Source organism: Balaenoptera musculus, chromosome 8, assembly GCF_009873245.2.
Source record: "Balaenoptera musculus isolate JJ_BM4_2016_0621 chromosome 8, mBalMus1.pri.v3, whole genome shotgun sequence".
Classification (NCBI taxonomy): Eukaryota; Metazoa; Chordata; class Mammalia; order Artiodactyla; family Balaenopteridae; genus Balaenoptera; species Balaenoptera musculus.
In genome coordinates this window covers 3518861-3542496 of record NC_045792.1, presented here as the reverse complement: position 1 = coordinate 3542496, position 23636 = coordinate 3518861, and the positions used below count along the sequence as shown (strand labels likewise).

The 23636-nt window shown below is 47.5% G+C and overlaps 1 protein-coding gene and 1 long non-coding RNA gene across 12 annotated transcripts in view; one reads left to right on the top strand and one right to left on the bottom strand.

Moving 5' to 3' along the window:
- Nucleotides 1–630: 630 nt before the first annotated feature.
- SNX19 (sorting nexin 19) overlaps nucleotides 631–23636 on the bottom strand; it is a 49079-nt gene continuing 26073 nt past the window's right edge. The window contains exons 9-12 of one of the 11 annotated variants that reach the window (XM_036859428.1): nucleotides 15265–15449; nucleotides 14384–14471; nucleotides 13286–13447; nucleotides 635–3275 (exon numbers count right to left, since the gene is read on the bottom strand). In XM_036859428.1, the coding sequence (XP_036715323.1) occupies nucleotides 13315–13447; nucleotides 14384–14471; nucleotides 15265–15449 (406 nt within the window). In that variant the 3' untranslated portion in view covers nucleotides 635–3275; nucleotides 13286–13314. The other 10 variants (XM_036859430.1, XM_036859429.1, XM_036859431.1 and 7 more) reach the window with 10 other exon arrangements.
- LOC118898825 lies at nucleotides 8687–13105 on the top strand. Its single transcript, XR_005020833.1, has 2 exons — nucleotides 8687–8929; nucleotides 10590–13105. It is a non-coding gene; the product is annotated as an uncharacterized LOC118898825 (long non-coding RNA).

Sequence of the window (23636 nt, the reverse complement as noted above, 5' to 3'; positions counted from 1 at the left end):
AGTTACATCAGACCTCAATGGCCAGTGCGCACATTCCAGGCCGGAGACCAGGGTGGCAGCAGAGAAACCTGAGCTGTGAGGAGACATTCTTAGGCTCAAAAATCACAAACCCGAGAGGGAAAGGCACTTGATCAGAAAACAACACCATTCAGGTTATTTTAATGCCCTGGATTTGCGCTGCCCTTTAAGTGGAGCCCCTTCTGTTGCGGGACTTTGGTGCCAAGTGACCCTGGGGCAGATGACTTTCACTTGTTGTTAACTGAAGAACAAGGTCACGTCTGGCTTGGTGCGCTCCCCGAGCTGTGGTTCCGCCTGCGTTTTCCGTGCACACGCCTTGCTCTCAGACGGCGGCACAGACCAGGTTCTGAGGCTCAGTGGCAGCCGGCCTGGTGTGAGCATACAGAGAACTCTCTTCCCTCCCCCAAGACAACTCCTGAAACGTCTCCCCTTTTCAAGCACTGTGGTGTTGAACGCCATCTGGGCAAGTTCTCTGACCACCTGAACTTGCAACCAAGGGGTAGGGATGATTGTCACCTACTCGGAGAGCCCACCACCAATCCCTCAGACAGTCAGTCCATTCATGAATTAAGCACTGTTTATGTCCCTGCTGAGTCCTGAGCATTTGCTACGTGCAACGGAGTGTACAAAGCCACAAACAACATAGTCCGTACTCGCAAGAAGTACATAATAAAAGTGCAAAAGACAAGACTTGTACTCAGAGAGTCAGAAACCAATGGTCCAGAATCAAGTAGTCTGGCACCGATGAAAATGGCAAGAGGAAGGAAGAGAAGAGAGACTTTTCCAGTGGACACTTGGCCTGAGCGAATGCTGGGAGGTAGGAAGGAGAATCACCATAGCAACAAGTCACCCTGAGCCTTGTCTCTTAAGACTGAAGGAAGAAGACCTTTCCCCAGGACAGCGGGAGTGTCTGCCTTCAGGCTGTCAGTAATACTGGATGAGAGAGCTTGGTTTATAAACTTTTGAAACTTTAGAGGGTTGACACCCTGCCCAGAGCAACGGGAAGCAGCTTTGTTTAATGGAGTTCCAGAAGATGTTAGCTCTGGACCCAATAAACGGAGACTTGGATGAGCTTTTCACTGAAACGTGGATGGCCTTAGGTTCTGGTCTGCACGCTGAGGATGACACCAGTGGGGGCAGTGGAAATATCCCTGAGCTGGAAGTTGGGGGACTCGGGTTCTAGTCTCGGCTTCGGCAATGAAAACGACAAACATTTATAACGCACTGTGTGCTAGGGCTTGTTCTAAGGATCCTAAATATAACCCCTTCTCCCGCCTGTTCTCTGTGACGAGAGTGCCATGTTATTCCCATTTAATGAATGAAAAAACTAAGGCACGGAGATTTTAAACCACCTACTGAAGGACACAGAGCTAATCAGTGGCAGAGCTGGGATTCACACCTGGTTGTCTGTCGGCAGAACTATTTCTTAACCCCTGTGCTGCTGCCTCTTGAAAAAGTGGGTGACTGACCTTGGGCAAAAGTTTCTTTTTCAGTAAAATGAAGACACTAATAACTCCCCCAAATTACCTTAAAAAGTGATTGTCAAGATCTAAATAAAATATTGGGTATGAAATACTTCATAATTTAGAAAGTCCTACACATGTGTAAAGTATTACATTCCTCAGAGGAATGATGAAAAGATAAAATGGAAGGAGAGCTGATGGAAAAGACTCTAGAAAAATGAAAACCAAAAGTGTGTACTTTGATTATCAACCCGAGACAGGCTAATCGGGGATGAATAGGTCCTTGGACTCTGTGGAAGTCTGGGGGTGTGGCTTATTCCTCAAAGCTGTATGGTAGCCTTAATCCATGTGATTTTGGCAGGCTTAAAGAGGGAAAATGGAGGATAGGGACTTTTCTTCTAGGAGCCCAGAGAAAGTCAAGACAGTCCTCTCAGAGTCAAAGCTACATTCTTTCCTCCCTCACTTTCATCATGCTTCATTCCTTCCTTCCTTCTTTCCTCAAACTGAGACCCAAATGAAGTGGAAGAAAATCTCTACCGAGATAAGAGTCAAGATGAAATATAATCATTCATTCGTTTTGATGACAAACATTCAGAGAGCATCATCTCTGTTCCAGAAACTGGCCAGGGACTGGAAGTCACCGTCTTTGCTCTCTTAACTGATGTGACAGAGCTGGACAGGGTTTCATCCAATATCCAGCCCCTCCTCTGTATGGAAAGAAAGAAAGAAAGAAAAGTCCAGGGATGTGAAGAGGTTTGTTCAAGGTCACCGTGCCCAGGCAAATGTGTGTTCCTCCCCATTTCAGCCATTCCCTTCTGGGTGGATTTGGGGTGAGGGGGAATTTGTTCACAGTCCATATACTGCCCTGTGACAACAATTCCAAAGAATGTCAGGCGATTTTTTTAAAGCTCATCTTTGAAATGGTTCTTTCTCTGCCTGTATACACCTGAAGAGTTAAATAGGAACAATCTATATAGGGGTCTCATGGGCTATTGATCACCTGCTTTCCCGTGTCAAGGAGTGCTTCCCTGTAAGACTGAGATCCGCACCCATGTATGGAGTTGTGTGTTCCTGTGAGATGAAACAGTCAGTTACGGCCACTGAACACCTAACCAGTCCCCGGGGAGCTGACTCTCTGCTCCTCTCCCGTCTTACCTTCCCTTGTCATGTGCTGGTGGCCGAATCTCCCCCACTGACTGCAAGATAATTCACATCCTCGGGTGTTACTGCTCCCTCCCACTTCAGGTAAGCATTATAAACAAGACAAAATGTAATAAAAAAGGTAAAAAAGACAAACAAAAACACCTTTCACCAGGGGCTGGGTTGGGGACTAGAGAGTACGTCTGTCATTGGGGGAAAACAACACCCCTTTTTAGTCCAGAATTCATCAGATTCCTCCTGTGGTGATAGAGAGGTCCTTTCACCCCAGCAACCAGGAGGCTCCAGCTGGGTGTGTGCTTCTGAGATGGGTCCTGGCTAAGGGCCGCCAGTCTGGGGCCTGCTTCTGGGGATGTCGGCACCTCCGATGAGATGGTCAGCCTGAGAGGCATGGGAGGCGGGGCCCGGTGTTCCTGCTGCAGCTATGAAACCCACTCAGACAGCCTCCTCCCATACTGATCTGAGAAGCTGGCAGATCTTTACAGCGGGGGTGCTGACAGACGTCTAAGGCTTCACCTCTGCTCAGTGGAAGGTTCCTGCTGTCATCTGGCTTTTAAGGGGGGTTTGAGGGGTGTGGCTCCATCGTGGGTAGGAAGATGGAGAGAAAATTGCCAGATGGCGTTGAGGATTCCAAGTCTACCAGAAGAGAAAGAAAGACATTACTCACTGACAAAAGAAGGCTGCCAACTCCACTTACAGATCAAGCTTTTGTGTGCAGGCAAAGTCTGTCCTGAGCCCGTGTGAGAGGATGAAGGAACCAGCCATGGCCTCTGAGAATTTGTGAGACGACAGAACATTTAAGGGGAAACTAGGGAGATGCCACGGTGTAGTAGTTGGAGAAATCACAGTACACAAGACAATCTGCCCCCAAGGGCTCTACAGCCGCTGGAGAGGACAGACGGGCACGTCCTCAGGGGCAGGTCAGGACAGACCTACTCCAGGTGCAGCTCCATGAGCACAGCTGGATACAGTCCAAGCAAGGTGTGCTGAGCCCAGCCAATTCAAGGGAAACTTCTGTTTCATTATGTTTCATTTCTTAAAAAGGAACTTCTTCATTACACATTGCTTCTCAGGGCAGCAGGTAAGAGGCACACAGAACTATGACCAGATACAATCAGCAACCACTTCTGCTTTTACATGGCATCTTTCCCACTTGAGCATTAATTATTTGGCATTTTCTCCCTGGTTTTCAGAAAGTTTCTCTAGGAGGTTGAACTTACAGAGATGATTTAAGGGAGAGGGAAGCTTCAGCAGTATCTCCAGAGGCTGTTTTGCATTTTCTAATGTCTGAAATTTTTACAACAGGTTTTCCATGGAAAATTCAACAAGTCACTAAACTCTCCGAGTCTCAGAACCCAGACTTAAAGTCAGGGGAAGAGATTCCCATGGCTAACCTTTCTAGTCGTGTGTCCTGTCAGCTTGGACTGCCATAACAAAATCCCACAGGCTGGGTGGCTTCAACAGAAACTTATTTCTCATGGTTCTGGAGGCCGAGAAGTCCAAGATCAAGATGCTGGCAAGGTAGGTTTCATCCTGAGGCCATTTCTCTTGGTTTGTAGGTGGCCACCTTCTCACTGGGGGCCCACGTGACCTCTTCATGTGCGTGAGGAGAGGAAGCTCTGGTGTCTCTTCCTCTTCATGCAAGGGCACTAATTTCATCATGGGGGCTTCCACCCTCATGACCTCGTCTAAACCTAACTACCTCCCCCTGGCTCACTTCCTGATACCATCACACTGGGGGCTAGGGCTTCAACATAAAAATTCTGCAGTGGGAGGGACACAAGCATGTTGTCTACAACATTGTGTGAATAGTTTGGAACATGTAAAGCATTTATGAAAATGTTCAATCTTAGGGTTGATGGTTATTCTGATTTCACAGAAGGGAATACTAGGGCAATCTTCCTCATAGAATATCATACATGGAGTCAAGTATAAGAAATACCATACATTTAAGGTTTACCTGTAATCTTAAGTTGATGTCCATATTAATATATCATAGAGACAATTAGACGAGTGGGACAGCCAAGTCAACCCACAAAGACTGGTAAGCTGACACAGGAGAAAAATTTAAGGAATAAAGAGAGAGCAATTTTTGAGTTGCATAAGAAAGGAAAAATGACAGAGCTATGAAGTCTTTATAAAAATTTTTTTTCCTGTTATTATTTACTTAGTTTGGTTTTTAAGAAAAGGGTTTCAGAAATAAACACAGGAAAGGATTGGGTGAAGCAAACTATTGGTCCAAGGCTGCCTGCTATGAACAAGACTAGATGAGGAAAATTTCTATCACTTGGGAAACATCTACAGAAACCCTAATCTTACATAGACCTCAGGTCACTCCACTCCAGCAGTGGGCATTCTTCCACATCCCAAACCTCAGTACGCGGAGCCTGCTGAAACACAAGCTCTCACTCACCTCAATCCTCTCCAGACTGCTAGAAGGAGGTGCACAGCCCTGCTCTTCAAGCATTGAGGCCATGAGTATTACTGCCGTCTCCACACATGCATACTTATCTCCCCTCTTATCTGTCCAGACAAGCTCTCGCCTTGTAAGCAAATGCCGTATGCCACTCACAAGCCCATATCTGTGCAAGGCACACACCTGTATATGGGGGCAAATTCTGTTTCAAACATTAAAACAACAGCTTCTATCTCATCCAAACAGATCGTTGAAAAGGAAACTTTCTGGGTCCTCACCCATATGCAGGATATACAAAGCTGTCTGGAACAGATCTGGTATTAATTACCTTGTGCTCTACAGTGGAATAAGTGCTTGCTTAATCCCAAGGAGGTTTACACTGGAGACTGACCAACCTGCCCCGGGGTGGATACACAACCAATCTTGGCTCCAGAGACTATTTCACATCATGTGTTGTGCAAATGTGCACTGGCACAGGAATGGACTTCGTTCCACAGCAGATGGGATCCTTCTTCCGTGGGCCGACTTTAAGATAATACATGACCCAAGCACTACATTGTCTAGAGCTTCTTACTTTTCACGAAATGCATCACTGTCTTAATTCAGACTGAACTTCTTCCTCCTTTACCTGCGCTTGCCCTCTTTCAAGTCATGGCCTGGAGGCTCCTTCTGGGGCCCAGAAACAGCAGGCGACTTTCATGTTGACCTGCAGCTAATTTGGATGTCTTAGATTCCTAAGTTTTCATTCTGATGGCAGCTGCCCGGTTTTGATCTGTGTTTGGGCAAATAGTTGCAGCAGCAAACTTGGTGGGGAAGATAGCAAACACCTGTGAGAGTGAAGAGGCATTTATGCTAGGCTTCCTTTTCTTCATGGTTATTACTGTGTCTTTGAAGAGCTTTCCTTGCCGTATCTTAGACATGACTTAAACTATTAGAGAAGGTGTGAAATAGAGAATTTTAGATCTGGGACCAAAGGATTTCCAGAAAGCAAGTGGGAGAGAAAGCTGTTTTTCTCCTCATGGAAACTGCATTCCTTACAAATTTGTGTCAGGGGCAGGAAGAAGTTGAGAATATTTCTTGCAGGCAGATTTTTGTTTTGTCTTCTGATCCCAGTGAGGTAAAGAGTAGGTGAAGGTGGGGGACTTGGAAAGTAAACAGGGTATGCTGGGTGTTTTTGTGGCTGGATCATTTTAGAAACCATTTTCAAATCAGGACCAATTTTCTTTAAAAAGTGTATAGTTTTAGAACCTTACGGCCTACATACTTAGACGGCAAACAGCACTCTTATAAAACTGTGTGGGTTTTGGCAATAGAAAAATGAACTTCTTTCATTTGATATTTGCTTTAGAATAAAGATATAAGGTCCTAAAAAGGAAAACTTGGCTCCGCCTCATCCCTTTCTCCAGCTTTTGTCCCCAGCAAATTCTTCTTTCATTCAACTTATTCACATACTTTACCTCCTAAGAGTTGATAAGCATAATAGTCCTTAAACGAGCTTCAGTATTTATTTTGCACTAGGTAGATAAAAGCGTTGAGAAGGCAGCGGGATATAACGGGAGTAGGACAGATACAACGTTCGTTGCCCTTGAAGAATTATAACCTCTTGCTGAAGACCCCACATGTATGCACAAGGACCTGAGAGGCAGCATGTTGATAGATAACTCTGAGTGGCACAATCAGATAAAGCTTTAAGGAGAAGGTTGAACTTGAATGGCTCTGACAGATAGAGGGTGCCCACCCAGGCGCAGCTGGAGGAAGGAAGGGAATCTACCTGGAGAAAGAGCATGGGCCAAAGGACAGAAGCAGGAGAGAGCAGAACACAAGCCCCTAGACTTCTGTGAAACTATCTCATCCAACTTCCTGGCTAAACCAACTCCATAATACATTCTGTCCCCAAGTAAAAGTCCTACTGCCAACCAAGCCCACATGATTCTCCTAGAGACACATGAAGCCTTAATGAACGTTGCCCTCACTGTTCTTGAAAGAATCTGGTTTGCCATCACTTTGTTGAATTTGGACTCCATGTATTTGTAAAGGATATAAACTCTAAAGAAAGGGCTGGTTTTTTCCTCAATAAGGTCTGTCCTCCCTAATGGCAAGATATGAAATGAAATGCAGACATTTTGCTAAATCATGGTAAATCTTTCTGACAGCTACAGGGGCAGAATGATTCTTTTATCAAGGGGCACAGGCAAAAGGGCTGATGTCCCGAGCTTATAGATCACCACACAATGCTATACCCAGCACAGAGAAGTCACAGCTTCTGTGGTCACGATAGTGCCTTTATCTGCAATCTCAGACTTTTGTGTTTATCTGTCTTGGTCTTTATCCCCCATTGATTAATCCAAGTGTCTGGAAGTAAGTATGACCCACTCTCCATTGGTCATAATAATATAGTGCAACGGTAACAGGGAACATATGGGGAAGAAAAAAAAGTCGAAGTGTGCACGTGACCACATGTAAAATAAACAACAAGGATTTCCTGTATAGCACAGGGAACTATATTAAATGTCTTGTAATAAACTATAATGAAAATAATCGAAACATAAAAAATGGATATACACATATATACGTATAACCAAATCACTTTGCTGTACACCTGAAACTAACACAACATTGTAAATCAACTACACTTCAATTGAGAAAAAGTCAAAGTTTGGATTATTTATATATAAGCCACAGATTTACCTCCTTAACCGTTATGACACTTTAATACTAAAATTAGCTTGCACTTCCTAAACGAACATTGGTGAGAAAGAGGCCCATCTGGGATTAAAATGAGTAGATAACGTCACTTAGGAAATGTTTTCTAAGTTTGGATCTTGATTCTATTACTTTTCTTTCATTCCCCTCCAGCCCTCCACACCCAGAAACAGTGTGCCAGCGGCCCCTAGAGAAGCGCCTTTGGGTGAGGTCTGCCGTATCAAGATGTGTGGGGAAACCAGACTCTGTCCTGCTGGTGAAGACATCAAAGCCAGGAGTAGTTCTCTGTATCCTATCACTTGCTTGTGTGCACTTCCAGAAAAGCCGAGTTCACAGGTACTTTCAGACCAGAGACAGGTGGGAGGGCGCGGGACGCGGCGGGAGGGCGCAGCGAACCTGAGAAGAGGGCCGCGCACGTGCCCCGGGGGCCGCCGGCGCCCGAACTTCCTCCACCGCTTCGTGCTGCCTCTGCTTCAACCCCGCTGCTGCCGGCTCACAGCAGGGAAACGTTAGGATGATTTGCACTTGTTTCTGGCTTGGCACATTCTTCCGGGTTCGCGTTTCCCTGCCGTGTCTGTGCACTAAGAAGGGGGTGCGGGAGTACCGCGTGGGCTGGCCGCCCCTCACCGGCTCCCCGAGCCCCAGCGTGTTGTGCGTGGCAGCCTGCCCACCCTGTACACCGCAGAGGAGCGACGCAGTCGGCTGGCTGGAAACCCTTCCGCCTTCAGCGCTTTGTTCTGATTTCTGGCTCTCCCGGTGGAAAGCAGACAGAGGAGCCAAGCTGTGGCGCAGCTCGCCCAGCGGGGCTTCAGTGAGCACAGCATCATGGCTTCCCTCCCTCCCGTTACGGCTCCTTCCCGGTTCCCGCTCCCACCTGTAGCCCGCAGGGCTGGCTAACCTTCCCCTCCTCCCCCTCAGAAACGCCCCTCCCTCCAGCGCGCAGGACGGCGAGGAGCGAAGGCAGGTTCCTGAGCGCGGCCGGCGGGGCCTCCGGAAGCCAGGCTGCCCCACGGCTCCCCCAGGAGCTGAGGCGGGGCCGGTAACGGCACCGATGCGTCCCCGCGGGGCACCGGCGCTTTGCAAGCCTGCTCTTACACGTGATCTCAATCGACTCCCAAGAGGGTTGTGACGTTTTTGCCCCTTTTTCTACGAGACCTGAGTCTCGGGGCAGGTGAGTTACCCCCACCACATGGCAGCCTCACAGCCGACCAGGTGGCAGGGCGAGGACCCCACCACGTCATACGCAGGCAGCAGCGGCAACAGGCTGGCAGGGAGGAAGGGGTCAGAAGGGGCTGAGGCAGGAGCCGAGTCCCAGCGGCAGGACCAGGCCGGGCCGCTCGCGCGCCTGTGCTCGAGCCCCCCGTTCCCCCCGTTGCCGTTAGCAGGCCTGCAGATGAGAGACGCTCTCAGGGGGACTCTTCCTTGACCCCCACCGTGCAGAGGGAACCCACCGAGGTCCCTCACCCGCCGGGCCCTCGTGCGCACAGGCCCCCTCCGCCTGACTCCCCGGGGCTCCAGCCTCGGCGCTCGCCCCTCCCTTCCCACACACCGGGCTGCCCTGTGCTGGGCCGCACGCAGCTCTGTCTTTAAAACCGTTTTTTAAAATTTCTGGATTGCTGTAAAATACACGCAACATTTACCGTGTCAACCACTTCTAAGCGTGCGGCTCAGCAGGGTTACAGATACTCACACTGCTGCAGACTGGTCTCCAGGACGGCTTCCCCTCGTGAAGCGGAACCTCCGCACCCGCTACACGGCCACCCCGGGCCCCTGGACCGCCATTCAATCTGTCCTGTGGGCCTGGCCGCTCGGGGCGCCTCAGATGAGCGAGGCCGGGCAGGATGCGTATTCCGAGGACTACTCTCCGTATCTCTACCCACCTGGTGCACCGTTCCCTCCGCCTGGACGCCGCCCCATTCCTGCGCCGGCTAATTCCCGTTAATCCTCTAGGAGTCAACTCAGATGTTATCACCTCAGGCTCTCCCTGGCTCCCCAGTCTCAATTAAGTGCCCTTCCTGTATATTTAGTGGTGCGTTAACTGCACCCAGCTGGAGGCGGCGTCCCCGTTCTAACCCCCGACACTTGAGGTGCGGTTTAAGGCCTGCACGCTCCCTGGCTACGTCTGGGAGCTCGTGCGAATGCGCTTCGCTAGGCCTTCACCAGGGCGCCAGGTGACTCACGCACACGCTCAAGTTCAGCACGCACTGTTCTCGCTAGACGAGGGGGCTGCGAACGGCTCCGGGGCTAAACCCAGCCGGCTGCCCTCTGCGCGGGGAACACAGCCCGTCACCCGAACACGCCCTGCCTGTGGCTGCTTTCACACCACAGTGGGAGGGCTGCGCAGCCGCAACGGAGACCACCATGGGGCCACACGGCCTGAAAGACGTATTCCCTGACCCTTTACCGCAGACGTCTACTGGACCACAGGCTCCTTCCAAGGGAGAACCCGTCTTATTTTGCTTTGTAAGAAGAAAGGCAGATTAGCACAATGGCAGTGTGTGTGGGCTTGAGGGCAGACTGACAAGATTTGTATCTCAGCTCTGCCATTTCCCTCAAGTGACTGGCAGGTCACCGTCTCGCTGTGCCTCATGTTCCCTTATAAAATGGGGACAGAGTCGAACTACGTTACAGGGCTGATGTGTGGGTTACGTAAGGTAACATACATGAAGTGCTTCACGTGGCACCTTCCGCAAACGTTACCCTTAGCTGGTTTGTTATTTTTAGAGCACCGGGGACTTTGGTGATGTTGGCAGGATGGCCCCTGCACCTGACACTGTTTATCAACACCCATTCTCTGCTTCTTCCTTGCTAACATCTAATTGTTTTTTCAGGTATCTAACCTTCCTGGAGAGTGACCTCCCTGGGCGACAAACACCGCTATGAGCCAGTCGTGGTCACGCATGCTCAATGTCAGTGGGCTGGCTTAGGGGCGGGCAGTTCTGGCCAACGAGTCACGAGCTGAGGGATCTTGGAGGGCTTCTGGAAAACGGTTTCCTCATTCTTTAGAAGAAAACATGGGAGAGATGCCCCCGTTCTCTCATGGATATTGTTATATGTGAATGTGATGCCCTGAACTGCAGCAACCATGAGAGTCGGCAGTCTGAGGGCGAGCTAACATGTTTACAAGGGCAAAGCAAAAAGATGGGAAGAATCTGGGCCCTCTATGAGGTTAGAGTTGCTGAATCCATCAAGCCCTGGGCCTCACCCACTCAGGTACTGATCTGAGGGAAGACAATAAATGTTTCTAGTGATTTAATTTCAGCCTAAAGCAACCTAACTCATATAGCCAGGGACCATGTTGACACACAGTTTTACTCCGCCCAGGACCTCACAACTGTTCTTGGCCGCCATGAGCAAAGGACGAGTGGAAGTTGGAAATGAATGGGCTGGGTAGGAGAATCACGAATGTTCCAGGTTAGCGTAGGTCCAATTCTTCATTCATCACTCACTCTCTCAGCTGGAGTATCTTTTCCTGAGACCTGTGGCTCTCTCCCAAATGCTTATCTCTCGTCTGAACCTACTACCTAAACATGGGAGGTCGTTTCAGAGCCAGATGGGGTTTGATTATTTCCTTGATGATATCCATTATTTCCCTTCTGGGTAGAAGGAGGGTCTGCAGACAGCTGATCTTTTTGGGGCAGAGAGTATGGAGGTGGGGTCTCTTATAGAACACGAAATACAAGGAAGTGTTCTTTGGGCTGGAAGTATCAAAAGATTGCTTAGAATTTACAGTTATAGGGGTTTAACGGTGTGTCAGCCTGTATACTGGTTTTGTGTCATATCTGAGCCAGAACTAGTAGCAGAGATTCAAAGCAATATAGGTGGCAAGTACACCTGAGAGCGAAGCACGGGGAGAGAAGGGTAGCAGAGCGCGGGGCTGCCCCCCACCTCTCCGGGAGAGCAGCCTGGCCCTGGTGGTGGGAGGTGGCGGAGCAGCGCAGTGTCAGGTGGGACCCCCCGCAATCCCCCACCCCGCAGACACTTACCACAGGGAGAGATGCTGAGCGGCTTCTCCTGTGAGTGCCCAGGGTGGGAGAGGCTCTGAGAACTCTGGAGCCATACAGTGACTGTAGCAATCAACTTTTAAGGCAGAAGGAACCAAGTGACATGACCTTGTTCATCCCCTTGCCTTTAGGCACCAACAGTACCGCTAAAGCCCCGTTACCTCAGAACATGTTTGATAGTTAAAAGCCTTCCGGGGTGGGGTGCGGGGAAGCAGAAAGATTTCACAGCTTTCTCCCATGAGCCGTTTTAATCTAAGAGAACCTTGAAGCTTGTCCTAGACCCATCCTGTTCTCGCCAGTCCAACCCCAAGACCCTCCTCCAAGTTGGAGGGTCCCAGTTCAGTGGCAGCAGGCGCTCCCCAGCAAGTGCAAGCTAAAGGGACGAGGGTGAGCGACCCCCGCCCCCCCCCCACCCCGGCGCGAGACCTACGTGCAGCGCCTGCCTCCTGGCTGTCTGTCCCTCCTTTCCTTCCACCAATTTCTACGAATTGTCCGTCTTTCTAATGGACGCCATGCCTTTGCTTTCACCACTGGTGCTCTTCAAGACTAATTAGATCCTGAAGGAACAGGAAGTAAAAAGCTGTTTCTGGGTAAGTTGCTAATGTTCTTGGTTTAGAGTTAAAGTTCCCTGCCAGAGACTTGCAGAGAGAGAACCCTCACTCCTCTGGGCATTCTCAGACAAGGAGGAAGTGCTTCCCTTCCCTTGGGCAGCTCTGGGCTGAATATGCAACTTGCCATGCAACTGGGTTGAAGAAAGACAGAGAAGGCCACAAAGGTCAAAACTCACTTGCTCTTGGGGAGGGGGTTAGAAAGCTAGTAAAGAAAACCTGCGGTGCAGCTGTCTTTCAGGAGAGGGTATGGAGGGTGGGACGGATCTACCAGAAGTGTTGTCGGTCTGCGCTGAGGTCTTTGGGACAGGAAGAGTGCAGCCACCCAGGGAGAAAGCCTGCAGTGACACCCTCTGCGGGGCCGGTGTGCTGGAAGGAGTGCCTTGAGAAAGGTTTCCCTCCCTCTTGTGGGGCTGTTGGGAAGCTAGGTAGGACCAGGGGTCTGGCTTTCAAGAGTGGCGCCGAATGAATTTTTAGTTTCCTGGTGGGAACAGAGAACTCAGAAGATTGTCTTCTCCTCTAGGAAGATCTGGCCGTGGTTTTTCTCCTTGTCTCCCGAGAGCGTGCGCTGGTGGGTGAGGCACACGTGTGCACAGGGCCAGGCTGTCGGCAAACCACCTTAGCGAGGAGGGCAAAGGAGAGGCAAAAGGGGCTCATTCCTCTACCTCACAGCTTCCTTTTCCAAAGGAAGCAGGATCCACCCACCAGCAACAGTCCAAACACCACCAAAGAGGCATGGAAACGGGTATGCATGCAATTGGTACATATACCCCCTCATCGCCTGCTACAAATGGAGTATAAGCTGGGGGAGAACTGAGCCACTGAGACCCCAGGCCTTCTGAGCCACAACCCAGTTCCAGAGGCACAGCCCTCCTGCCTGGTCTCCGGGTGGCAGAGTAATGCTCCCTTCCTAACCTTCGAAGAAATGGGTGAATAACCTCTGGCTAAGGGGAGATGCCCATCTTCTTGGGGCTGCCTGGGGAGTCTGCGGCGGAGCTGGTCACGGCGGACTCCTCAGCAGAGGCACCGAGATCCAAGAATTCCAGGATGATGTCCCAAAGGCAGTAAATCAAGTGCCTGAAACAAATGAACAAAACAACTTGGAGGAGGGTCTGGCTCGGTCTAGGGACACCAGATCCTGTTTATGACATTTCTCTTCCCTCCCCCTTTCCCCTCGACCGATAGCCTTAGTGGACTCCAAACACCAACAGCTGGACAAAGCCTCTGCCATGAAATAAAAGTCTGCTGAGCTCACAAAGGCTGTGGCCCCAGTGAAGGTGGAGATGGTACTTGAGACTAGATGTGAGGAAATTCTGCATTGCTTTATAGCTAGCTACATGAGCACATTGGCACTGCTCTGGAGAACTCTAAGGGAGGGAAAAATCCCTGTGATAACAACTTACTAAGAATTTTCAGGTTACCTGTGATGAGGTAAAGCCAGGAGCCTTGAGGTGCGAGAGTTAATAGACACGGGGTGCTGCAGGGCGGGGGGTGAGGGGGAGTGGACGAGCACTCAACACGTGCAGAAGATTCCATCCCAAGGCACCAGCCAGGGGAACACTGACCTCTCTGTGCTATTCGAGGAGGGAGCACCAGCATTTCTGGTCCCCTTATCAGAGGCCGACTCATCATCTTGTCTACCTCGCATCAGGCAAAGACCCATGCTGAAAGTACTGCCCAGGCCAAGGGCTGTTCTCGAGATGCTCACAGGGGCAGGCAGGTGTCAGGAAGAACAGGCCTGGGGGCTGACAGGGCCTTTTCAGTAGCTCACGTCGGGGCCTGCATCGAGTTCTTCCAAATGCAAACGGTGGCTGGTCCCACCAGCTTCCGGCCACCTGACACCTGCTCAGAAGCCAGCAGAGTGGGTTTTACCCAGCGTGCGTGGACCTGGTCATCACACTCTGGGGCCAGGGCCCAGGGCAAGGAGAGACTGCGGCACCGTTCCTCTCAGTGAGGCTGTTCACCCAGAAACCCGAGATGCCTCAGACCAGAGGCGACTTCAGCTGTGCCCACCTGTTGATGAGGGGCTGCTGCAGTGACTCCAAGACAAGACTCCAGCTCAGCCGGCATTTGTTCACCCCAAGGATTCCTACCACGATATCTGAAGAGGAGAAACAGATGTGGTTTCAGTGTCACCGCTGAAGCTTTAGCTTCTAAGGGGTTTGTCTCCTCAAGATATCTGCTGTCTTTAATCATACTGGGTACTTCTGGCACACCTCTGAACCACACAGCCGAACTAAAATCGTCAGAAAACAGGGAAAAGCCAAGAAAAATGTTTCTTAACTTTAGGTATCTAAATGAGAATGGGCCTCAAGAAACAATCTGGTAACCCGTCACTAAAGTGCAGGTACTTCTGATACAACAGTTTAGGCTGGAGAACAGAGGTTAATAAGAGTGAATAACACTGTCCAAGGGTAAGAGTTCACTACTGCACCCTGCTTCCCCCAGCACAGCCACTGGCAACAAACTGCCTTCCCCGCCCTCCAAAAAAACCACATAAAGCAAAGGGAAAAAACCTTTTTCAGAATTTGTTTTTATCTACTGCTGAGGACCATGCACTTCACTCACTGGCCCCAAGTTAGCAAGCTCAGCTTCTGCAGGACCTGTATCATTTTCTTCCCTGGTCCAAAATGCCGTGAGTCGGCAGAGAGCCAGAAGTCTTCACCTGGCGGGAAAATGAACAGGCCCGCCCTGAAGTGAGCCTCCCCGTTCCCTCAGCATTGCTGCAAGTCCTGACCATTGTCCTGTCAGCCTCAGAAACGGTGGGCCAACAAACTTCTGAGTTCAGCCCCAGGCCAGGCCCTTTTAAAAAACGGGGAGGGGGGTGGGCCACGGCGGCGAAGCCGGCTGGGAAGGAAGAGCCCCCGGCACAGTCAGTCCCCGCGTCCAGTCACCTGGCAGGACTCCCATCAGGCTCTGCAAAGCCTGCTTCTCAGCAGCCGCCTTCTGCGCCTGGGTCCTTGCGGGCCGAGGACCCTCAGGCAAAAGCCCGCCAGGCCAGATGGATTCCTGGAGAAGCCGGAGGTACTGCACCCAGCGCTGAGGACACGTCAGAGTAGCTACCTGCACCTCTAGCCACCTGTGGTCGAAGACAGAAGGGTCAGGTAAACCTGCAGGGAAGGACGCAGCGAGGCGTGAGTCACGTGAGCAATCAGAACAGAGCAAAGCCAAGTGAGCACCGACTCTCACAGGTGAAAGCAAGCCAATCAACAACTTGGGATCACAGAATTTGAAGATGAGTAACAATGCTACCGTAATTATTCACTGAGTGTCTGCTGTGAGGCACGTGTGGTATTATAAGGGGCTTTAGAACAGAGCATTAAAGGGGCCTCTGGCTCTGGGGAAGGCTGCACCCTTCCAACTGTCCTCCAGTGCAAAGCACCGGGACTTCTCAGTAACGTGTGCACACAGCCTTCAGAGTGCAGGGTTTGGTGATTTTATACAAACCCTCTCCCCGGCCACCCTGTACATATCCAGTTGCTCTTCAAGCCCCCAGGACCTGTCCTGAGGACTCCCTTCGCCTGCGCTTTGCTCCTTACGGAACAGGCCTTCTCCGTTCCAGTAACAGAAATCTGTCCCTCTGGCAAAACCTGTTCAAACTCCACCTCCTCCACGAAATCCTTCCTGAGCATTCCAGCCAGAAATGCTCTCTCTCCTCAGGCCTCCTTTGGCACTCAGTTCTAGAACACAGATTTAGCACCAGAATTTCACTCTGGAACATAAATTATTTTCTCATGTTATCTACAGCTTGACTTTTCCAACTAAATTGTAAGCACCACAAGAGTTCCCCATAACAAAAATTTCCCAAGGTGAAATATTTGTTGATTGACTGGCAATTGTTCTTATTACAAGGAAAATTTACCCCTTTGTCTTGCTTTCAAAAACGAGTCAGTAACGCTGAGGGGGCAGGTATGCCAAACCTGCAGTTCCTGCAAGGCGTTTCAACGTTAATTCTTTATTTGTCTCTGCATTTTTTCAGAGTGATACGGTCACTAGCTGAGGTTTAAGACTGCAGAGGCCTCCTTAGGAGGTCCCATTTTGAGACTGGCATGGCTGTGGCTGTGATGAATGAACCATCAGCCACGTTACTCACACACAGGAGACTCTATTTGGTACCGCACCACATGCAGCTCATGCCATCACTCTCAACCCGAGCTACTTGTCGCCCATCCAAGAGCAGAGGGGGCTGCCAACGCAAACTTTATTTAACCTCCACTCTGCCAGACAGTCTGCATTCCACTCAAGCTAGGCATTCCAGCTTTGGGGGCTGCAATCTCCCAAGCCCAGGGCTCACAAATGATTCTAAGAATAGGAAGTCTGAAAGGTAATGGCAGGGCAAGAATGGCAGACGTCGATGGAGATCAAGAGCGGCACAAAGCTGCTCTTGCCCAAAATAGCCATCACAATCGTATTGTTATTATAAGGGCTGCATCTCCTTCTTATAGGGCTTTTCATTCAGTGAGTCTAAGACGCCTGATGAAAGGGATCCAGTAGCAAGAATTCCTGTTCCTGTTTATAGAAGAGGGTCACCAAAGGGAGGTGGATGCGATGACCTGATCAGGTTCTCTGCAGGGAATCAAGTGACCCAACTCGTCTTCACCTCAAGCCACATACACTTGTGTGACTTTAGCTAAGGTGAAGGACGTGCACCTGCGTCTCACCTAAGTGATTTGAGGGAGAGGGGCAAGGACCTGAGAGTCAAAATATTTAAGTCCTCCAAAGGAGCCAGGAGAATCCTAAACAAGAAGGCTTCAAGCCAGCATTAGTTCTAGCTCAGCTTCTCATTCACAGACGCATACAATAGGCTGGCTTGCCCTTCTGTTTGCCCTTCTCTTCGTCCTCAGGAGCCAGTAGTACCTGTGACTCAACTCTTCAGAGAGATCTTAACATCCACTCAACCCTTCCTCGGCTAAGCATAACATACGACAGCAAACCTGGGCACCTCGGTCACCTTCAGGGCACATTTTACAACGTATGAGTCTCACGGTTTTGAGTCAATGGTCATTCACTCGATGGGAACAGGACCTCGAGCTGCATTTGGGCAAGGAGGTCCTCTTTGTTCTCTTCCACAGTGACTGAGTGTCTCATGCACACATGCTTGATGCAAAACAAATGTGTGCACGTGGCAAAATATAAACTTATACAAATACACTAGACTGTACCTCATCAAACTCTAAATGGGGGTGTTGGGAAGAAGAATCAAAGTGTGAAAAAGTAAGAGTAAGCTGTTCTTAACCTAGGAGTGGGAAGGTTAAAAAGAAATCTGTGTCTTGAAGCAAAAGGAATGGAACTTATGTGTCTGCAATCCAGTGTGTCATAACAGCTTTTCCAGCATCAGTTTCTGGAATCTGCTGCTATCACTATTAAGCTAACAGACAGCTCAAGTTTCAAGGGGGATATACACACACATATCCCTTGGACTATTTACTATTTACAAATTATTTACAAGAAATCATCTACTAAATACAAATGTTATTGTTTATGTAATACAAGATGCATGAGGTAAATACGCTAAAATAAATACGGTAGAGAATAGCCTCAAATAGCACTGGTTTTATTTTCTACTACTATTCTAGTTCTGATATTTGATTTAGATATCTTCTTCTGCCATCCTACCTTTTTCCCAAAGAAAAGAAGAAGAAAAAAAGCCAAACCACATCTGTTCTGTCTGGCCATCTCTGAATGATTCAGAGCACAAAGAAGCCTTACTAGGGGGCCCAGAATAGGCAATAAAATGAGAAAACAACAACAACAGATGCACACTGAGACATGCAAGAGCCGCTATGATGCCAGACGTGGGATGCAGAGATCAGGGCATCCCTTCCCCTGGGCGCACACGTCCAGTCCACGCTCAAAGGAACCTGGTCTGAAACAGCTACACGTAGAGGGACGAAGCTGTGGCTGAAAAGGAGACAGTTTGACACTAGGGCTTAAGATGGCACTTCAAGGTTAGCAGAAGGTCATTTTCCATCAAAACAGCAGAATCAAATCTCAAGAGTAAGGGGAGAAAGCTTTAAGGGACCACATCTAATTAGCCAAATTCCCCTCACTTCTTTTCTAAGATTGCTGCTATGGCTGAGTAGGAAGGCCCTGAATAAGTATGGCTTAATGGGGAGGGAGGGGGAGAAGGACAGTGAAATAATAACAGAAAATATTCCTAAGAGCAATAACAATATTCTAACAAAAATGCCTGGTGCAGTCTAAATGAAAGGCAGTAACGGGCTCCTTCCTGAATCCTCTTCACCCGCTGGGCTGTACCTCTGTATCCAACACAAGGGCGATGGCGCCTCAGCCACTTACAACCAAGCGGAAGTACCAAATACAGGTCAAAGAGAAAGAGAGAGAAAAAGAAGATGACATTAAAGCTTCTGTCACTTTAAACAGATCTACAGACTGCAAGTGTCCACTCATCCCGTCACCCTTAGAGGAGGGTTAACAGTCATTTAAATGGGTTGTTGGGCACAGGATATTTCTCAAACTGTGGCTGAACGGCATTAGAGGTCATGGCGTCTGCGCTGTGGTTTGTGACAACGTTTAAAAGAACACCTAAATGTAAATAGGTAAGAACAGAAAACATAAAAGCGCACCTCAAGTTTTGGGACCCTTTTACTTATGCATGTGTATATGGATATAGCAGATCTGTATTTGTGTGTGTGTGTGTGTGTGTGTGCGTGTGTGTGTTCATAGTGGGTCATGATGTAAAACGTATTTTTTTACTGTGAGATGAAGTTTAAAACAAGTTTGAAAAACATCGATATGGTATAAGGAATTAAGAGTTCCAAGAGAAGGAGGAAAAAGCTCAAGCCACCTTTTTAGCCTCCTGGAGACAGTCCCCACCTCCCCCCGCCCCCAAGCACCCTGTGAAATGTTTACAGTGGCATAAACCCGAAGACTGTGTTCTGTACCCACAGTCCTAGCACACTGCTCTGAGCATTTGCTCATGAAATCAGTAGGCCCAATCTACTGGGTGGAGAGAAAGGAGATCTTGAGGATGACGGTGTGGGTCCAAGGTATTTCCCATTACACAAGTTGTTTTTGCCAACTTCACACCTGATAAAATTAACAGTTCCCTTCCCTCTGATTCCTTTCCCAGGCCTCTGCCTTCCTGCTATGGCCCCTTCGTGTGTTTACAGACAGTTCCTCCCTGTCTGTGCTCAGCTCTAGGCTTCCCAGTCCTACAGCAGCCAGACCCAGGTTGCTCGGCTGTGCCTGAGAGAGTTCAGGCCCTCTGACTGTGTATCTAGGTCACCATCCTTTCCCGCCCTGTGTGGGGAGAAGAATGAGGAGGAAACGAACTTCAAGGGCAAGAAACTCCTGTTTCTTCCTCCCAGTGACTATTGTGAAATCTAAAGTGGCTTGTAGAGTCTCACACAATTTCTTCTTTGATTTTTGCTTTCATGTTTTAAATCATGGATCCACATCTTTAAAACATGTGCTTCAAAGGAAGACTACTGACTGAACATCATGATTTAAGAATCTGAGTTCTATAGTTTTATATCTAGCCACAAACAGTTTTTGTTTTTGATTAGTAACATATAAGTTGCAGATACAAAATTAATATGCTTTAAGAACTGAAGTATTTTTAACCAAGGAGGTTAAAGAAATCCTCTGTTGAACCTTAGAGGTTATCTTTTCCAATCTCACGAATTCACAAATGAAAACACTGAGAAAAAAACAAGCATTTCATAGCAAGAGGCTTACAGAAACATACAACTTTAGAGCTGGAAGGAAAGAGGTTACCCTATCTAACCTCCTCCTAAAGTAGAAATCCCCTGTGTGATATCATGGCAGAGCCAAGGGTTCTGGCCTCTGACTCCAGAAAGTTGGGCTTTTATCTTAGCTCTGCCACCAATGAGGAATGTGACTTTGGGGAAGTTGCGTAATTCCTGAAAAGGGTAATTTCAATTCATTTGGGATGCTTCTTAAATACTGGCACCAAAATCTGCCTCCTTGTAACTTCCAGTCATTGCTCCTATTTATATCCTCAGAAGTTTAACAGGAGGTATTAAAGTTACTTGGTCAAATCTCTTTCAAAAGACAACACTATGCATTTTTAAATTCAGCTATTACGCTAAGTCTCCTCCACAAGGTATACATCTTTGATTCTGCCAACGTCAAGGTTGAGCACACAGAAGACACTCAACATCAGAGGAATGAAGGAGAGAAATGAACCACTCCTCATCCTGGTTCCCTCCTCTGGGTGTGGGCTGCTTTGTTATTCTCTCTTAAAATGGAGTGCCCAGAACCAAACACAACTTCCAGATGTGCCCTGACCAGCAAAAAATGCAGATTAGTGCCTTGTTTGATCCAGACACCATACTTCTATTAATATAGTCAAAGACTGTGTTGGCTTTTTGGGCACACACATCAAAGCACTGACTCATACTGAGTTTGCAGTCAATTAGAACCCTAAGTCCACGTACGTACTTTAACAAAAAATCACATGCGCCTGTTAAGCCTAGACTTGTCCTTTTGTACTTGTGTAATTTTTAAAAAAATCTAAATTCTGATTTATAATATTTATTTCTATTAAATTCCGTCTTGTTTGCTTTAGACTATCATTCTAACTCTTTTAATCCTTTTGAATCTTAACTTCTGTCACCCAGAGTATTAATTATACCTCTAAGATTAGAGTTACTTGCAAATTTCTGATGAACAGGGTAAGTTCAATGCTCTGTCACTAGAAAATGCCCTCCAGGCTATCAATCTATTAGCTACTTGGGCTAAAGACACTCAGTTAGCCATGGACCACTTAAAAGTACCACAGTCCAGACCATGTATGTCCATATGGATATTAGGAAAATATGGCATAAGCTTGTTGAAATTCACAGACAATATAACAACCAATGCATTCCTTTCATTTAATGGTCTGATAGTCCTGCTAAGCAAGAAAGAAACCTTGCTAATCAGGCAGGGTGCATTCCCACTGAATGCACACTGGGTTCCAGGGCTTGCTGTTTCTCTTCCTGAGTGTTCACAAAACATCTACTTCGTAATCTACTTCAGAAATTTCCAGAGATAAATGTCAGGGTCAGGAGCCTGTATCCATTTTTTAAAAGGCCAGATATTTGTCCATCTCCAACCCAACACATCTCTATACGGAAATTTTCTTAATGATCTTAGGTCTTCAATGATAAATACAAATTCTTTCAGTTCCATGGAACAGAATTCATCTGGGTCAGGTACATGAGTTTTAAAGCAGACTGAATGCTCTCTTATTATTTTCATTCCTATTTTAGTCTTCAATACTAGTTTAATCACATTTGCTCAATTCTTCTTGTTAGACCCTTTTCCTTTACAGAAAAAAACAGAAATTAAATACCCTAGGCAAAAAGTATACCAATTCGTTGTTGAATAAATGATTTCTCAATGTAACCAGTTAATACTACAGCATCTGTTCCAAACAATTTACCTGTATTTTCTTTGTTCTTCTTGTTTTTAACATGTGCATTTTTTTTTGTTTTTTTAAAAAATCTTTTCCACTAACATTTATCCACAATGTCAGCTCCTTCTGAGTCAAGCTTTTTGGACACCATTCTTATCAGTTCTAGTTTCTGTTGTCTGCATTACTCAGTATGTGTCCCTTTTCTCTGTTTTTTATATATGTTCATCTATAGTCTGATCTCAGTTAACTACTCTGGTTTCATTTGATGCTGATTCTTTTCCTTTCTTACTGGAGTCATGTGTTTGTTTATTCCATTTACTCAGTACATACTGGTTGAGCTTCTTAAAAGTACCAAAAGAATAAGATTGTAAAATTTTGAGGGGAGGGATCTCAATTCATTTTGGTATATTCCTCAGCATTTACTGTAAGAGCGCCCTTCACATAATAAGGCATCAAATATAGACTGAATGAATCAACCTTATTCCAAAACTCTCAGCGATAACTTCCGGTGTTAAAACTTTAAGTTCACTTGTTATTATGGCATATAAGACAGGATTCTCTGTTATGTTCTTCTGTGAACTCTAGTACCTCTCACCTACCTCTACTTTCCTCTCTCTGTCAGCTGTTTTCCATTACATCCACTTCTAGCTGTATCTGCGTTTTTCTTGCAGCTTCCTCCTCTTTGCTGAGTTGACGGGTCTCCCGTCAAGTATACTCTTCCTACCACCCTTGAGTCATGTTCTAACCGCAGTCAGGAGTCCACCAGGTGAGCATCGTTTGCCAGAGGAAGAAAATTTAAAAACCTTTCCTCGGTACCAGCTACACAATTAACTATTCATTCCACATTTTCCTTTTTCTTCCAAAGACAGAGCTTACAGATAAAAGAAAGGGTGAAAATCTAGGCCTCCAAGTCCTGAAGTTTTCTACTAAAAATCTCAAAATTGTTAGAGATATAGTCCATGCTTCCTCATGTGTCATTATTTCTTTTTACACAAAGGTAGGTAATAATCTATTGATTTATTGATTTAATAAGCAACAAGAAACTTCCAGCATCACAAGTCAGACATCCTGCTGAGAAGGATACTATGCCGTTCTGTTAGTTATGCTTCTCAATCCACAAGGTAGGAGACAGAGTCGCCCTGGACTTCTCCTCTCCTCCGCCCCTAATCCATGTGCCCCACGCAACACCACATAATTATTGAAACAATTACTGAACCTAGTTGAGCGACCTCCTCAGTGCTCAGTTTCTCATGAATTCATCACCCCTTTACTATCGCTGTAGCAATCACCTTAGTTTCGGTCCCCATCACCTTTCATTTCTGTCAGTGTAACTCTTTCCTAATTTGTCTCCCCGGCTCTAACGTTTCTTCCTTCCATTAATCCTCGACAGCACTACTGAAGTGCTTTTTCTAAGTTACAAAGTTGATCATGTCATCATCTATTTAAATTCTGTACATGGTTTCCTAATAAATGGGGGTCGAATCCTACGTTCTTTGAATAGCGCACAGGGCTCTGTATGGGTCGGTGCCTACTGAACTCTTCGGTGTAATCTCTGGCCACTCTGGCTGCACGTCGTATATTCCCAATCGTACCTGACTTCTTCGAGAAGAAGAAGTGCACACAAATACGCCACACTGCTTCACAACTCTGCCTTCAATGCTCTATTCTACAATGTCAGCTCTCGATTTCCCTTCATCCTTTAAATTCTATCTCAGATGTCATCTCCTCCATAAGCCTTCCCTGGGCTTCTCATAATTTACTTAGTCCCTTCTCTTAATCATGTATAGAGTTCTTTTTAAAGTCCTGACTTCATACTATAACTCCTTATTTATAAGATTGCAGGGTAGGAATTTGGGGTCTTTTTTTGTATTTTAATCACTT